The sequence below is a fragment of the Thunnus thynnus genome, chromosome 8 (genome assembly GCF_963924715.1).
Source record: "Thunnus thynnus chromosome 8, fThuThy2.1, whole genome shotgun sequence".
Classification (NCBI taxonomy): Eukaryota; Metazoa; Chordata; class Actinopteri; order Scombriformes; family Scombridae; genus Thunnus; species Thunnus thynnus.
The window spans coordinates 11,727,184-11,745,552 of record NC_089524.1 but is presented as its reverse complement, the minus strand read 5'-3'; the positions used below and the strand labels follow the sequence as shown (position 1 = coordinate 11,745,552).

The window sequence follows — 18,369 nt, the reverse complement described above, 5'->3', positions numbered from 1 at the left end:
CATATAGCCTGGACGGACGAAACGCAAGAGGCCCGGCACTGTACTTGAAAAAAGCTGTCACACTGTCAGAAACTATTTGTGTAGGGAGGGACCGTTCGTTCAGACGAAAACGCAGAGCAACATCTTCTTTTAACGAATACCTTTTAATAGAAAAAGATAAACAACCAAAAATAAACAAATACAAAAAGAAAAAGCATATTTACAGCACTCTGGTATTTTTTTCAGTCATTGTCAACATAAAACAGCACAGGTTAGCTGATATGCACTGTTTGTTATTAATTATTCAGTCCTAATTCAACATTACTGATCCTAATTTTTGTCTTTATGGAGGAACAACATGTCATACCTGCTACAACAATGATTCCTGTGATTCTATTTCATGCAGCGCACATGACACAGAGACAGTGGTGGATATATACAGTATTTTGTCCGAACTACAAAATACAGTGATATATTCCATCAAACTATACCAAATAGGTAGCAGCAGAGACTTTACAATTCTGCCAAGGGTCTTTTTATATGATCAAGTATTATAGGATTAGTTCAGATTTTAGAGCCAACAAAATTAACTTGATGAGAGCCGCCGTACAAACAGAGCATCAGCGACGAAAAATGAGGTGCAACGTGAAAAACACAAGTGCATTTACATAGCAATGTTCAACAGACTCTAAGACGTCAATGCACTTAAGTGTAACTAAGAACAAGTAACTTGTTATTCATTAGAAGTGTATGCATTACAACACTGATGAGGTACTCAGACTTGGGCCCTATACAACAAGAGCGTTTCTATAGTGCAATTTAGGCTGAGGACACAGCCTGGCATGAATATCATACTAATCATCATTGTTCAGCGGACAATGCCCTGCCATTTTAAGTAGTTCTGCTATAGAAAGGTTTTTTTATTTATAAATGGTTTTAAGAGACCTCCGCCCTTAAAAGACACTGCTCAAATAAAGAGAAATACATTATAACTAACATTATTTAGAACTGAAATAAGAATAAAATGAAAACATTGATCATTTGGGCTCCTATTGCTTTGAAAGGGCTGACACTTCTCTTCTGGAGTACGACAGGAGGTACAGGTCTTCTTGCGATATTCCTGCTGAAAACTTCCAACTGTGCTGAACCATCCCTCCCTCCCGACACTCTGACCTTCACTCTCTGACAGCAGGTGTATGCCTACTGAACCTTCTCTTCTGTGTCTCCCTGCAACCAACATGAAGGCATGAAGTGCAACTGACAAAGGTGGAGTAGAAGGGTCAGAGGTCATCTTTTGACCTTTGCATCCTCCTTGATCTTCCAAATCATCAGCTCCATGCAGGCAGACGCATCTTCGCTCGAGTCATGGCCATCCACTGCAAACACATGAACAAATGACAAAAGAATTGTTTTTTTTACCTGAATACTTCATTACTAAACTTGTAAAAAGTTACAGCAGCATGGCAGTTTCCATTTGACTACAACATTAAAGGATAAGGTTGGTGATTTTCTATATTTTTCTTACTGTCAACAAATCTTGTGCAGAGCCAAACCAACAATTGATTGATGCTACTTTCATGTGTCCATCCAAAGCCTGATATATCTTGTTTCTCTGTGCCTTAGACCTCTGTTGTTTTCCAAAAACTATTAAAAAACGCATCAATTCCTTCGCCCCGAAGACAAAGGTTACTGTAGTTTGTTTAGAAATGACTCCAAAGACTAATAACAACAATCACATTTTCACTCTCAGGAGAGTAGTTCCTTGTACGGCAGACGTTTACAGAGCTTTGCTAGCTTCTTGTTCTTCATATCACAACCTCTTGACTTTGTGCTAAAGGTCTTTGAGAAATTCACAATGTAGCACAAAGTCAAGAGGTTGTGATATGTAGCATAAAAAGCGAGCAAAGCCCTGTGAATGGAATCGTGTTCCTGCGCATATGCAGTGGCGTCTGCCGTACAAGGAACTACTCTTCTGAGACTGAAAACGTGATCGCTGTTATTACTCTTAGGAATGTTTCTAAACACACTAACTAACTAATCTTTGGAGCAAAAGAACATTATGGCTCATTGACATGTTTTTAATAGTTTTTAGACAACAACGAAGGTTTACAGCACAGAGGAATAAGATACATCAGGCTTTAAATACATACAAAATACTTTTAAGTAGGATCAATTCATCGTTGGTTTGTTGACAATAAGAGAAACATAGAAAGTTGCCAGTGAAATCCTTTAACAGTAGCACAAAGCTCAACTAACTTTCTACTATCTTATAACAGTAAACAACATAAGTGAATTAAAAAGACAATGTTGTGTTGACGTTATTAATGGTGTTTAAAAATGATCACAGCTGTAAAGCAGTGTTAAGGTTCAAGTATGTGAAGAGGAAGAGATGAGAAAGGATCCTTAATAAAAACGCGACACTGTTACTTTTCAAAAGCGGCTGCTGCATCTTTAAGAATCTTTTCTTCTTAAACTGTTTTCATTAGTCCTAAACAGAACTTAATATTTTAGTCAGATGTTTCAACTAGTGATGAAGAATCAAGACTTTGAGGCATTTAATCGACTGCACCGAAAATCAGCTCAACACTTGAGTTAAACACAAGGGTTTGCACAAGTGTGACATCTGCTGGTCACATGGTTGTAGTGCAGTCAAATAAAACTTAATTAATGAGACTGGATCTATTTCTATAGATATGTGATGCCACACCTGCATATTTATTTCATTTAGTTTGAAAAATATTCTCTATTTGAAGTAACTTTAATCTCCTTGGACTCATTCTATTGGACTTAATTCATTTATTTATCTATCTATCAGGGACAACACACTTAAATTAACATCAATATGATGTAAATGTGTCAGATTTAGCCAAAAGGCTCATTTTCATTTGCAGTCCCTGGGCTGGTTGTTGTTATACATTAAAAGAAACAAACAAGACAAACAAAAAGTTGACAAAATAATAGCAAAACACACAAAAGAGGATACAGTATAAATGAATGGAAACCTGATTAAAAAAACAATAAAGCAGGGACGCATAAAAGCACTTAAAAGAACTGAACTTAATATTGGACTTAAATTACTATTATTAACCTAATAGAGAAATTTGTCACTGCCATTTTCTCTGCATCTCCATCCATCCAGAGATGATCCAGAGGTTATCGTACTTACATGTTCTTTTTCCTTTATGTCCTAAGTTTTTTCGGGGGAGTTTTCCACAGACCTCTAAAAACTCAGCTTTACTCTGACAGTACTTTTGTTGAAGATCATGTATGTGTAACTTGGCTGGTCTGGTTCTACAGGTGATGCTTCAATTAAACTGATTCAACACATAAAGACTGATGAATTAGTGGATAAATCTTTATTTGACTGTTGTGTACATTCATGGAGGTAGCTAAATGTTCTGGAGATACATGGGAGATGGTTTGTTTGTGTAACTAGTGTCATGATTTGTAAATGATTTTTATCCTAATGAATAAATAAGATAAAATAAAAACAATACATTTTTAAAAATATGGATGGTTTTCCCTTATTTGAATCCTAGAAATGTTATAATTTATGTAATTGTTTTAGCCCAAATTATGTTGCTGTGCTAACTGAAACATCAACAACGATAATAATAATAATAATAATAATAATAATAATAATAATAATACACAATTAAAACTACTCTTGCAATAAAGTTTGTAACAGTAATATTACAACTGCTGCTAGTTCTGTGTGATTTTTTTCTCACCGTTGTCCTGGATGATGCGTTTGAGGTGGTCGGCCATCAGGTTCTTCAAGGCACGTTTGTAGGGTAAGCCAAGGCGGTGAGGGAACACGATGGCTGTGTCTACAACTGAACTGTGAATAAGCTGGAAGAGATACAGAAAGAGAGAAACAGAGAAGGACAAAGAATTACATCAAGTGTTTTACTTTTATTTCAGCCCAGTCTCATAAATAAAGACTTTGTGTTTCATCCTGTTAACAAGGCCGATACAATGTTTTCTCCAGTTGTGCTGTACATGAGTGTTACAGGCATAGCAATACTATAAAAAGGCCTACACAAACATAATGTGTCTGTTAGTTTCATTATTTTAATAAATGAAATTTGTCCACATAGGTTACTGAGTGTCTACACAACAGTGGTTCTCAAACTTTTTGGCTGTTTTCATATGAATTAGGTAAAGCATTCTGTATATTGTTCTTTGACATAAATTATATTTTTTTTATTTTTTTTTACTAATGTAATGATGTACAGGTTAACAGTACAGTCCAGTCAATGTCTGCCATTTGCCGGTTTAGTTATTAATAAAGTAGCAAGAATAAGAGCCATAGTTGACAGTGAAAATGTAAAAAACAAACATCAATAAATAAATCATTTAATGTCATTGTTAATTGCTGGTTATTGTAAGTCTACACGGGACCTTCATGTTTATAATTTGGCTAATTTGTGATATTTGTTGTGATACTGTATTTAGAATCATCATTTCCTTTGGAAAACAGAAGTATATATATGTTATTAGGAGGATGGATCTATCACCTGTGCTGTAGTTACACAACAATGAACTTTCTAAAGGAAGTGATGATATTTTTGCAAGTTACCTACGTCATCTGAAAGCATACTTCATACTTTAAAAAACTGTGATTTATTTGGCGAAAGCAAAAGGAAAGTAAAGGTTTTATGCATGCTGCCTGGTGATATGATGATTCTGTACACGTCACAGCTACGAGCAGCAAAGAGAGACAAGAAGGGAATCATGGGAAGTTTGTCAGATTTTTCTCTATTATACTATAAATCAAATGAAACGCATCCCCAAACTGTCACATAAAGTTTTAAAGAGTAGACTTAGGCTACCTTGAGAGCCAGGAGGTCACTTTCCAGACTGTGTCCTATGAGGATGGACTCAGCGCTGAACATACTGAGCAGCACTGCCTGAACGTCTCTCAGGGTGATGGTGGAGCTCTCCAAGTCCTCCGCCGTCACACCTGAAAATCTGTCAATCAGGTACAAGATGTGCCTCCTTTACAACACTGTGATTGTTTCAAGGACCATTTTTAATGGTAAACAGTTGTACTTCTCACCTAAAGTAATTCAAGACAAGGCTACTACTAACAATTATTTGTTTTCCAGTTAATCTACGCATAACCGACGCCACCGATTTAGTGTCTAGTTGCAGGGGACGAACTCACCGTGTGTTGTAGTCGACCACTTTGCTCTCAGGTTTGACAAACGTGTCATAGATGACTTTCAGGTCGGAGTCAATAACCGTCACCCTCGTCAGCTCCAGGCCCTGCTTTGTGTAACACTATTTCCAGGAAGAAAAACAGGTGAATGTGATAGTGATTGTAAAATATAAACAACATGGCACTGGGTAAAACTGAAAAAATATTTTTTATTTAGTATTTAATAGTTAATTTCATCAGTTGACATCATGATGTACTGTACTATTTAACAATAAAAAAATCATGTTTTCACTGGAATTTTACAATAAGTTAACTCAAAATAAAAATAGGACTCTTGGGACAATTATTTTTAGTTTTCTGGGATGAAAATATTTTGAAAACCTGACTCACCATTTCACAGTCCAAGGCAAACACGCCTCCGTTGCCGTCTGGTGGTAGAGATTTACTGAACGTTGTGACGTAGCCGTCAAATGTCTCTTTACGCCCGTCCTGAACATGTTGCTGTGGAAATGTGAAATATTTTAAGTTAGGGGTTGTTTATCCAAAAAAAAAAAAACTTATATAGGCAGAAAACTACTTCAGTAATTGTAGTTATTCTAGAAGAACTTTATTTACAGTTTTTTGTGTTTCAACTTGAATGTAAAGGAATCAAGTTATGAAATGTCCCATTAAATGTCCACAGTAGTCCACTAAGCCGTTATGAGAACCCAGATATTTTACTTCTGAAAAAGCACAAGGGAAAATCTAAAAGCTGCGGCTTGAGCCGGATGTTACCTTTGCAACTTGGCAACCAGGAGAGCCCACAGCCCCAGAGCAGCAGCTGTAGATGGTCTCCCAGCCTCCAGCGACTGACGGAGAGGACGAGAGTCGGAAAGAGATGGAAGTAAATGAGAGTCGAGAACAGGAGGGGTGCAGGTGACAGAGAGTGATTTAGATTTGGTGGTATAAATAACAAGATAAAAAAATGCACAATCAAAATATTGATTTTTATTTACCATTCACACTAAATAAATACAAAACAAAGGTACCTTTATGTCTGCGCAAACGTCCCCAGTGAAAACCACATTCCTCTTTCCGCACACAGTCGCCGTTGACGTTGATTTTATACTCTGCACCACATCGGCAGCATATCTTGGTGAATGCTGGTAAAAACACATTACAGATTAGTCAGTCAGCTGAAAAAATCAAACTACATGTATGAATGTTAGTATGTGACGGCTGCAGGGCCTCTGCCGGGGCTTGTGTGTGTATGTCGCATGTTGTTGATTGTATGGAGGCCATAAGGGTTAGATAAGCAAAGACCTGCCCAAACCTGGTAGTTTGGAGGCTCCTTCTCCCCTCACACCACGTTGTTATGTTGCCGTTTTGATTTTCTGTTTAGTTTATTTATCTTTATTTCAGCTGGCCTGGTCGGCTGCTGAATTTGACATTTCTGATAGCTTTGTTGAGTAAAATAAACCTCTGTTAAATAAAATGCCTTTCTGTTAACCCTCATGTGTGTATTTCCCTTATTTGTTATAGTAAATAGTGTTAGAAATTAGAAATGAGTAGGTAATTATCAACAATGAGACATCTCTGGGGTCATGTAGTTGCTTACGGTCTGCGATGGCCTTTTTCTCTGGGAGGTTGTACATGATGGCCTTGCCGGGGGCCTCAGGGTTCGTTCTCGGGTATCCATGCTCCTGGAGCTGCTCGTCTGTCATCAGGTACGGCTTCAGCTTCCTGTACAGTGCGGCTCCTGCACAGGGACAGAACAACAAGTAAAACAAATGTCGTCTTTGTGTAATAATGTCATAAGAAACAGAAATAGTTGGTGGACACAGTTGTGGTGGAAGATTTTTACAGCTTTTTTTACCCAGAAAATGTTGCGATATATGATATATGTGGTTGCATATCAGAGCAGCAGAGAGCTAAGGATTTATCAATTAATTTCCTGTTCCTGATCGACTAAATCAACAATCCTTCTAAAAACACAGGTCTTGTAAACATGCTCCCTCTGACGTGAGGTCATGAGGAGGTACAGTAGTTTGCAGTAAACAGGACCTGGAGGTAGTCACATGGCAATTTGAATAGTTTCATTTTTAGTGTAAAAGCCTCAACAAATCTCTGAGTAAACAAAAGGAGACAGGGGGTTGAAAATGTCTACGAGTCTTTACGTGACACAAAGACTCTTTCAGTTCCTTCTCTATTTTTGTTTTCCTTCTCGTCTTTTTCATTTCATAAGAGGTGAATTCTGGATTTTTGTTACTAAGCAGCATGATAGGAAAAAACGGGAAGAAAAACAAATGCAGCAAAAACTGAAGTGTGTCAAAAAAAATTCCAATGAAAACATATTTTAATCATCACAATTAAGGCACCTTGTGGGAGTCATAAACAAAACAAAATAGGAGAACGAAATAAAATGAAAACCTAACAAGACCCTCACCGATGAGTTTCTCCTCCTGCTGTTTACCCATCCTGTTGACAGTGAAGCTGGTTGTTGCAGCCAAACGACCTCCCAGAACTTCCTCATGGGACTGGACCCTCCTGCTAGTGGCTGACCCGGGCTCCTCTGTAAACAACACACACACACACACACACACAAGTTACCACTGAACCCTCAATACAACCATTTATTCTCTGCTTAAACACCATTTCATGCTCATATATGCATATCGACATAAACTGAGAGGCTTAAAATTATCATTATACATTTGACACATCTGGTATATTTGATGCTATTCTTGGATTTGTGTAGATTTTTTGTTCATGCATGTAAACAAAAGCAACATATACATACCTACGGGGTAAATACTGTACGTTATACTACACTTTTCTACTCTAGAGGACTTTATCACAGGACTGAGGTGACGTACTGGTGACAGGTGAGGGACAGGAGGTGCTCTTGCTGCGGAGCTTCTTCAGCGTGTTGACAGCTACGTTGAGGTAGATGTTCTTACTGTTGCTGCGGTCGTACACCAGTTTCTCCTCGTCGAGACCCTGAAACAAGAAGAATCAAACTTGTGTTCAAAACCACAACTTCTTCTACTGTGCAACTTACTGAAAGTCCCTCGACATACGAGAAAGAGTGTGATAAAAGCTTTCCATTTCTTAACTTTGCATTGTTTATAAGTTATTAGTTATGTTTAAACAGCAAATAGATGATTTTAAACCGAATCAGATAGCAGCTTAGGGTGCAGTTGCTGCTAAGAAGGTGTTAATTATATTTTTAAAAGCAAACTCAAGACCTACGTTTTTAGCCAGGATTTTAATTGAGTTTTATTTATTTTATTTATACGTTTTAGCCTGTTTTACTACTATATATATCCTTCTATTCTCTTTTTATTTTCTTGATTGTTTTCATTTTAATACCTTACTTCTCATTTCTAGTTTTACTCACCTTCAATACATTTCCTCTTTTAGTATTTTATTATCTTTTTTTCACATTTCACTTTAGTATTATTGTTTTATTTTGCTATTCTGAATTTTTACATTTTTATGCTTCCTCTTGTGTTTCCTCATTGCAAATTAATGAGCGTTATGATATCATATTCTCAGTTCCTGTTTTTTTCCTCTCAGTTCCTGTTTTTATTGATTCTTCTATTTATAACATTTTAGTCATTTATTGTTTTACGCGTGGATGGGGTTGAGGGTTGAGGTGTGGTGGTGGTGGTGCACTTTGTGTTACACTGTATTTGCATGAAAAGTGCCGTACAAGTTAAGTCTGATTTATTGGTTACTCATACCATCTGGAAGGCGATGTCCTCTGATGGGCAAAATTTGACACATTCGTCTATGAAAGCGTTGAGGTAGCGCTGGCGGATGTTGTTGGGCACTTTGGCCCCAAACTCGATGGGGATGACAGGGCGCTTCATTGAAGTACTCTGACAAAGTCAAAACAGAGAGAGAACATCGACAGTAAGTCACATTTCACAGATTAAACATCTTGAAAGGCGGTGCCTCTGCCAGTAATCGTCAAGGTTATGCAGGGATAAGCAGAAAAAAACAACAAACTTTCAGAAAAAGAATTAGTAATAAACATGGATAAAAGATGTGCTTGCAGCCTGGAATTTTCAAAATGTGTAAAAGACAAACGGCAGCTATAAGATTGTAGTGAGTGACTAATTCAGAGAGTTATAGAAGTCAGTAGATACCTTCATGGTGGGCGTGTGAGCCACTCTCTTCTGTGTGGCGGTGGACATGGTCTTGGACAAGATACCAGCTGTGGTTTGAGCCTTGACAGATTGATGGGTCTGGCTGGGGGTTAACACTCGACTGCTGGCTGGTTTAGCATCTGCAGAGCCTAATGTAGCCAAACACACATATATATACACATGATTTCATTCTAAAAACAGTCAAAACATTTCAATTTCTATCCATCAGAGAGAGGAGTTTGAGACCATTACATCTACTTTTTAGTAGTAGAAGTTATCATCTTCACATATTAGGAAATTATAAGAGTGAAAACAGTATTTTTTTAAACTTATTTTTACTTATTTAAAAATAAAAATAAAAGCCAGATCCTGCTACAATATAAAATAGTGGATGTGTTCATACTTGTTTTGGAGGATGACATCAGTGGGTTGGGACGGTGCGCTATTCTCTTCCTCTCTCCAGAAGAACTGGGACTGGAGATCTGTGAGGCAGCTTTGACTGAAGCAGAGAGCTGAGCAGCTTGCTGCTGCGCCATCTGCATACGCTGGTAACAAACCTCCTGGGCCGAGGGCCTCTTGTACGGTCGCACCACAGACTTAGAGGGTGCATCAGTCTGACAAAGAGGAATACATTTTATTAAAAAAATAATGTGTCATTCTTGGATGGCCCGCACAAATTATTACAGCCAGGATGTGATTTGCCAGGGGTGTGGTGGGAATCCCCCCCCCCTCTGGTCTATATATTGCTGTCTCTGCTGAGTTAATTTTATCCCCGGTGGGGACATTTATCCCCCTCATAGTGATTTATGGTGCTTCACTGATAGACCATATAAAATATCTAAAATAAAAATATGCTATTTAAAAAAATCTAAGTAAAGCGCAGCAACATGAGAACAGTCATTATTGCAAACAACATTAAAATCAGAAATAGACTTTGAGACTTTAGAAATGACATCACATCTAGACTACGTGATGACTCAGAAAATAGACCGGGGGTTGCCTCCTTCCCTGCCCGGAGATTTGCAGAGATGTGGGTAAAAGAGGGGCGACACACCACGGATGACCCCTCCACAGGAAAGCATAAATAGAAGATAGAAGTCTGTCATCAAGGCATCATCATAGCTGAATTAAACAGTGACTAAGAAGAATGACATTAAGTGTATTGGCACGTCTGGCCGAGTGGCGCTATCCACAGTACTGAAAGGAGCGTTGGAGGATCTGATTCTGGCATGTTAAATTAGCATTTAAGCTTTCGTTTTGTCGTATACGATCACATCTCCTATGAGTCCGCATGAGGAAAGGACAAGGCATGAACTTGACATCACATCCCTGTGAGTGAAAATATCGCCCTACTTGATGAATTGATTTTTTTTTTTTTTTTTTTAAATGGATTAAAATATTCCTGCAAATGCAGTGGTCAAGTTCAAGTTTCATAATTGTTTTATTAAAGTTCATAATTACTTTATAAGTGTTACTGGAACAGCTGCAAGAAATAGCCTAACAGGCTTCATAGTCTATATACACCCACTGTGGTTCTCATTTTTTTTCATGAATAAATGTTTCAAAAACATCCTCTCTGATTTTTTCACACATCGCACCCTGATTAACTCTATGATGGTTTTGATGGACACGTACAAAAATAGCAGCTTAAGTACACAACTCTTACCTCCCTGTGGCTTCTTTAATAATGTGAATAGATTATAAGTACAACTGAAAATCAGGACAGAATTCTGTATATTTGCTCTTTTACAATGTGTATTATGGCTGCAACTAGTGATTACTTTCTCAATTGTCTATAAAACAAAAGAGAACAGTGAGAAATACACATAACGTCATAGATCCAAGGTAAACTTTTCAAATGTCTTACTTTGTCGGATCAGTCTGAACAGTCTGAAACATGAAGAGCAATGCTCATAATGTTCACATTACATATTGTGATGTGTATGTTTCATTTACTGTTACTACAGATTCTGTATTTCTATGCCTCTTGTTATGATATTTTTTAGTTTAATTGGTTGCTGTACATTCATAATAGACATAAAACAGGCTCATATTTTCAACATTGATCAATGCTTCAACAATTCAGTTCTGATCACTTAAGAAACACCAAATACTGATATTCAAACTGTATCATAAATTGTGTGATTATATGAAATAGTTCAAATTTTATATGGCCAAAATGAAACCCTACAGACTGGGCCTTTAATGAAGCTGCCATAGACAGCGTATTTCAGAGAAAGTGATGGCCTATTGATCAGACAATCACATCTCTGACTGTCTGCTTAGCCCATGAACTCCGTGAAAACACTGACAGCTGGTTGCTTACTGTCAAATCGGATGATGCATTTAAACAATCTACAGTGATTGGAAAACCCCAGCTCCTTGTTTACTTTCAATATTTTTTATTATGCTTTTACTGTTTGTTTCCTTGTTGGCTTTGATACCTGTGTGAACTTTCTGAATAACTACCTGCACTTCCTGCTCTGAACACCAGCAGATTCTGTTGTGTCGTAATCTGAGGGGTTTTCCGTCGCTGCCTTTAACTCTCATGTACGTGCTTGCAGAGACAGGCTGTACGTTTCCAGTACAGAGCTGAGAACAACTACTTCCATTTATGTTCCTGTCAAATTCTCCTCATAGATTAAAATATAGATGTATTGCACATTTGCTTTTTCAGAATATCCAGGAAAACTAAGAAATATTTGATGTGAATAATTTCCTTCAGGATTATGATGCATTATATATTTAAATGTAGAATTTAGGTTCCCTAAAAAAATGGGGTTTTTTTAACAACATGCACTTTTGTTATTCTGAGGATGTCAAATATGCTATCTCTTTACAGAACAGAAGCACAACTAAACAGTGAAATCTGAGTTTTGGTAGCAACTAAATAACACATGAGAAAATTGATGAAGTACAACAACAGATGTTTAATCCAAGTAGCTTTTTCTCAGGTTTGACTTTAGTCAACCATGTCATCAACTTATCTGACCATCAACCTTTCATCGTATGGGTCAACAACTTGAATTAAATAGTTAATAGAGAACAGACTCAACTATTTAGTGAACTCTTTACAGCCCCTTGTCCCATTAAGAAGAATGGGAAACAAACAAACTTTGCTGAACATGCATAACTTGTATTGCCATGCAACAACATCACGCAAGGAGAAGTTAAAACCAACAGTGATGACTCATTTTACTTGTAAGGACCAGAGCTATTGATATGTTGTTTGACAGCGAGATAGGCTAATCGGTACATGTACAAGCCTCATTTAAACATTGGGCAGAGCTCTGTTCTGCTGAGACTAATGGGGTTGAAGCAATAATGACAAAACCGCTTCTCGCCCAAAAGGACTGTACGCCACTGTGAGCAGATTTTATAATGTCCTCCTCTGATAAAGTTGGATTTTAATAATGAATGATTTGTAAGCAAGCGTGATATATTAAAGATGTTCTGAATTTCTGCATCCTGTAAAAGTTTTATAGGTGTTTCATCCCTGACTGGCTGACCTCAATTTGCCTTGTGATACCATGAGGGAAGAGAAGCAGAAAGAAGTCAAGGTGACAAACTTACATTTCCTTTGGCAACAAAATGGGAGACTCTCTTCTTCTGACCGGGGAAGAGAGTGGTTAAAGTGCTCTCTGTGCCTTTCTCCTCATCTGAATCCCTAGAGGGCTGAGAGGGCACAACATGACATCATTTATTCAATCGTATTGACTGGCTATGAGGTAAATAGAAAAAGGCGACAGCATGGCGAGACGGGTAACAGCAATACCTGCTTAGCTTGCCTTCCCTTGTCTTCCCTCTTCACATCCTTAGATTCGTTGAAGATCCGCAAACACTCCTCCATGGGATCGGAGTCGAAGTCCAGATCGTCCTGGAAACTGGAGAAGTCCATTCCGACACCGTCGACCTCGTCCTTATCTGCTCTGCTGCCCTCCACGCCGTGGTCACCCTCGTCCTCGGAGGAAGACGGAGTCAGCTCTGACGCTTTCCTCTTGTTCAGTCGACCCCTCTTTAAAGCGTCGGCGGATTTCCTCACCAGCACTTCCTCCGCCTCTTCGTCGTCGTCGTCCACCTCCATCGGTTCGGCCTCCTCTGGACTCTCATCTCCGAACAGATCGGCGTGGCTCAGACTCAGAGTTCTCCGTTTCTGTTCGGGTTTTTTCCCGTTTGATGAGCTGATGCTTTGCTTCAGCTTTTCTTTACTGTTTGCGGAACTCCCTTTACTGTTACTGCTCCCGCTACTAGAACTGCTTTTAAGTTTCTTCACATCTTTTTCTCTTTTATTACTATCAAGTTTACCATTTTTGTGTTGCCGATCTTTATATTTGCTGTGTTCCTTTTCCTTGTCTAAGATCTTGGGTTTCTTGCTTTCCTTTGCACTATTTTCTGTATCCTTATCTCGTTTGCTGGAGTCAGTTTTTACCTTTTCCACAGCTTTGATCTTATCCTCACTTCTCTTGTCTTCTCTGTGAACTTTATCACTTGTCTTAACCTTAACCGTGCTTTTCCTATCATCTCTCTTTCCATGACTCTTGTTCTCCTTCTTTGCAGAGTCCTGGCTTGAGTTTTTTAATGACCCTTTATCCTTACTGCTGCTGCTGCTGCTACTCTTACTATTTGATGTTTTGTTAAGTTCCTTTTCAAGTTTATGCACTTTCTCAGATTTGCCACTTTTCTCCTGACTAGTTCGACTAGCCACCTTCTTTTTCTCCATGTTGTTCTTTAGTTGAATATCTTCCTGGATGTCTGAGTCCTGTGCCAAATCGTCTTTATTCCTCTGTGTCAGTGCATTTAGCATACTTTTAGTTCTTTCTTTTCTGTCCTTCCCCGCAGCATCTCCAGCTGACCCACTGTTGTTTTTTCTCTGCTGGAGATTACTAAGCGAGGTGGGTCGATACTCTGTTCCAGAGCTCTCCCCGTCAGAGTCAGAGAAAGTGTACTTTTTTGTGTCCACACTCTGCTGCTGTGGTTTTTTCACAGCTATGACATACTCCTCATCTGACAAATCAGACACTGGTAGTCTGTGCGCCTTGCTCCCCTCCCCCTTAACAGCATGTGCACTCTCGCTCCTCTTGCTCTTCCCTGCGATTCCCGCTGAATAGTTGGAGAGCGGGTCATACTCCATGTCTGTAGATGGTTTGGAATTGTCCACGGTGTATTTACACTTAGAGGAGGATGTGCTGTTTGAGTACTTTGGGCTGGGGGGAGGAGAGGGAAGTTGGTGTGTGTGTGTCCGAGATGGAGGCTTTTTCAATGAAGTGGGAACATACTCCATTGAGTTACTATTGCTCCCCTGGTTGTCTGAATCCAAGGTGTACTTACTGCAGCCAGGGGTGGGATTATACCCTCCTGATGTCATCTGATAACTCCCAGGATCATAGGCCGAGTGTGAGGATGCTGCTGCTGCTGCTTGACCTTTGCCAGCATCAGATGAAGACAAACCGGTGCTCCCGCTGGGTTCATACGGTTCGTCCCCGATCCGAGAGAGCTTCCTCTTCTCCCTCTCCACCTCACTGCGGACCTCCTCGATGGCCTTGTTGACCAGCTCCAGAGCACCGCTGAGGTCTCCCGAGGCAGCCGGCTTCCCATTCTGCTGCTCTTGAGGCCTTACAACTTCTGGGTTGAATGGGTCATAACCTTGTTCTGCAGGGATGCAAAACAAACAGCCTTAATACATTTGACCAAAACAACTTTAACTCAAACTCAGCTACTCGCTTTCAACTAGGGATGCACCAATCAAATCCTCTGGCCTCTGATACTGACCTTATTCAGTGGAACATGTATCAGCCATAATGTGGCTGATGCACACTAATTCATCATTGTAATTAGAAAATTTACTTTCTGCTAGTTAGATTCATTCAGTGATGACAAACTCCTAACAAAAATTTTGTGCCACAGCAATTCCTGGAGTGGTATACTGTCGAGGTCTTAGTTAATCAATTGACAGCGAATGAATCAGCAACCATTCTGATAAATCAATTAATCATTTAAGTCATTTGTAAGCAAAAATGCCAAAGATCGAATGTTTCCAGCTTCTCAAATGTGTGTCTTTGCTGCTTTTCCTTGTCTTACATCATAGTAAATTGATTCTGTTTGGGTTTAGAGAGCTGATCCCACAACATAAGACATTAGAGGATATGAACTTTGATCTATGAAATTGTGATGTGCATCTTTAACGGTTCTCTGTTGTTTTATAAACTAAACAACTAATGAATTAATCAAGAAAATGATAGTCAGAAAAATCAAAAATTAAAATAATTGTTAGTTGCTGAATGTCTTATTTATCAAAAAATGCTCTATGCAGTGAGATAGCCGTTTGGGACGTTTGGGGAAAAGAGTGAAATGGTATTGGATCCGATTCTGGACTCAATATTGGTAACACTTTTATCCAAATCACTTCACAATTTTGCCTCTCATTCACCCATTCACATACACACCAAAGGCAGCGAGCTACCATGATGCTGGCCAAACCATAAGGAACAATTTGGGGCTCAGTTTCTTGCTCAAGGACACTTCGACATGTGGAGCCTACCCCTGATCCTGCACAGGAGGGATCAGGCAGCCAACATTGCAATTAGTAGAAGGCCCATTTTACCTCCTGATAGCCAAAACAGAATCCCTACTTACAACCACATCTCATCGTCTTCCTCAGATGGACAGAGTTTGCTCAGCTGTCGTGGAGATATAGCTCAGTTTTACAGTATCAGAAAATGCACTGAGCTATCTCCATGACAACTCAAAAAAGTTAATCTGCTGAGGAGCACTGTTAAATGTGGTTAAAAACTGCGGAAAAAGCAAACTACTTTTTCCAAGGTCAAGAATGAGCTTTTATACCAAATTCTACTAAAGCATCATTAAACTGAGAACAATATATGTGACTGTAACAAGCTCAGGTGATCTCGTTTTACATGGATGATTCTCTTGAGAAGTGAACATGATAGGATGTTATGTACTTGTGACAATTTTATTTATATTTCAATTACAACCTCTTTGTCTCCTCACTTCAACATTTAGCCTACGTTTCAAAACACTTTATAGTTGAACTAATGGAGATGCAGTTTTCGGTTTCTATGCTTCACATATCAGGTACAAACTCCCAGAAAACTTGAGATCTGCTGCAACTCTCAGTTCTTTTCAATCAAGGCTGAAGACTTTTCTGTTTGCTGTTGCCTTTCATTAAACTGAATTGGAGATTTTTGACTAATATCTTGCACTGCAACTTTTATTCTCCTGTTTTATCTTGTCTTATTCTAATTTAGCTCATTTTTATTTTCTATTTGAATCTAATTCAAATCTAGTTTAGTTTGAATCTAATTTAAATTGTATTCAAATGTGTTTTTATACTGTCTTGTGTTTCCTTTACATTCTGTCTTGAATACATTTAATTGCCAAGAGGGGGAGACATTGAAAGAAAGATATGCCAAAGGGAGCTCTACTGGACTGACACTTAAGATACACTTCAGCCTGCAGGCCTCAAGGATTTTGATATGTGTGTCATGCTGTAAAATGTTTCTTTTCTTCTAGTGTAGAATTTGGGGTCTATGGTTCATGATGGCCCTCATCTGATACCCCTCCATATCTCTTTATTCTCTTATAGTTCTCTGTTTTCTTATAGATCTGGGGATCTGTGATTTATGATGGCTTACTCCCTCTCAAAACCCCATTTACTATGTGATGAAATATTATATATGTATGGTACGACTATAAAGGTGCTTGCTGGGTGTATATGTTTTTTCTGTAATGCCCATATTCACTGTGTCCGACCCCTATTTTGTATTCTACAACAAGTCCGTTTGTATGCCTCACAGTACTCCATCCAGTGCTAAAAACTACAATTCCCATGAGGTGGAGCTTCTACCACCACGGTGTGCATTAGAATGTGTTTGGTTATTTTTTACTTGTCTGTCCATTATTGACTCATGTATGCTCTGATGAAGGTCTGATAGACCAGTGTTTTTCAATCCTGGTCCCGAGGCAACCCTGCCTTGCATGTTTTAGATATTTCCCTGCTCCAACACACCTGATTCAAATTTATGGGTCGCTATCAGGGTTCTGCAGAGCTTGATGACGAGCGGATCATTTGAATCAGGTGTGCTGGAAGAGGGAAACATCTAAAACATTAAGGGAAGGGTTGGCCCAGGACCGAAAAACACTGTGATAGATGGAAAGTTCAAAATAAAATGAAACACTGCATAGATCATTGATGCTTCCAGCACCTTGATGCCTTTATGTTTTATGTAAAGCACTCTGAATTGCCTTGTTGTTGAAAGGTACTATACAAATAAACCTGGCTTGTTTATGTTAGTGTCGCGTGAGTTTTTGGTACCATTTTTATGCGTCATTTTGTTAATAGACATTCGTAATGTCTAGTTTTTTAAAGTTACTTATCTATCATATGCATCTGTTATTGTTGTGTTCCTGCTGTGACGCTTCAATTTCCGTGGGGAAATTTGCGTGGGGTAAACACAGGTTATCTTATACTTCCTTGATATATTAATAAATTAATAAAGTGCATGAATTGTGGTTGCTTGCACAGTGCAGCTGACATAAACAGAAAACCGTTTCACACTGTTTTGGTTTCATTTGCCCTTTTTCGACACATTTTTATCGCCTTAGTCCAGTCCACACACGTCCTTTGCGAGGTAAGATCACATTAAGGTATTCAGCAAAGCCTGAGTTAGTGAAAATACTAGCTATAATCACCTTTCTGTGCCGAGTGAAGCTTTTTAACATCGGCTGCTGCTCCGTAGGAGAGCCGCCTCTGCTGGCTGTGCCTGAAGTGACAGTACGGTCTGTTACACCCATTTCTGCTGCCTTTGCTCTCGCTGTATTCCGTGTAAAACGGACAGTCAATCCCTCGGAAGAAGCCGGTGGATCTCAGCATTATTTCCAGATGTTGCTCTCATGCCCGCATGAACTCGCTTGGCCCTCTTTTTCCGCGTCGTTTTCGTTGTACAGCAAAAGCTTGAAGGGAGCGACGGAACAATAATAACGTCCCTACGGCGCCATGTTGGATTGGTCGGGGAAATGAAGTCTCGCGTTAATTCACACGTGTCGCGCTCGGCTACGTCACGGAGGATAGATAGT

At 39.0% G+C, this 18,369-nt stretch overlaps 1 protein-coding gene across 2 annotated transcripts; it reads right to left on the bottom strand.

The window, feature by feature from the left end:
* Positions 1-124: 124 nt before the first annotated feature.
* On the bottom strand, positions 125-18,289 carry rexo1 (REX1, RNA exonuclease 1 homolog). Of its 2 annotated transcripts, none has more exons than XM_067596498.1 (16): positions 17,986-18,289; positions 13,052-14,925; positions 12,850-12,951; positions 9,680-9,890; positions 9,277-9,428; positions 8,869-9,006; positions 7,999-8,122; positions 7,569-7,694; positions 6,741-6,881; positions 6,172-6,285; positions 5,918-5,991; positions 5,534-5,644; positions 5,150-5,265; positions 4,815-4,953; positions 3,711-3,831; positions 125-1,355 (listed from the first exon to the last, which is right to left on the bottom strand). In XM_067596498.1, exons 1-16 carry the CDS (start codon positions 18,164-18,166, stop codon positions 1,267-1,269), a joined length of 3,813 nt encoding a protein of 1,270 aa, XP_067452599.1. In that variant the 5' UTR covers positions 18,167-18,289; the 3' UTR covers positions 125-1,266. The 2 variants fall into 2 exon arrangements, with proteins under 2 accessions (XP_067452599.1, XP_067452600.1); XM_067596499.1 differs by having other exon boundaries at positions 9,277-9,425.
* Between the last annotated feature and the right edge of the window lie 80 nt (positions 18,290-18,369).

What these genes read in the sequence shown, in the direction of transcription:
- rexo1 (XM_067596498.1), bottom strand. Translation starts at nt 18,166, where the DNA reads ATGCTGAGATCCACCGGCTTCTTCCGAGGGATTGACTGTCCGTTTTAC. An exon ending in GCTTCACTCGGCACAGAAAG is followed by an intron (nt 14,926 to 17,985) that starts GTGATTATAGCT and finishes GCATCCCTGCAG; the next exon opens with AACAAGGTTATGACCCATTC. An exon ending in GATGTCATCCTCCAAAACAA is followed by an intron (nt 9,429 to 9,679) that starts GTATGAACACAT and finishes GTTTGGCTACAT; the next exon opens with TAGGCTCTGCAGATGCTAAA.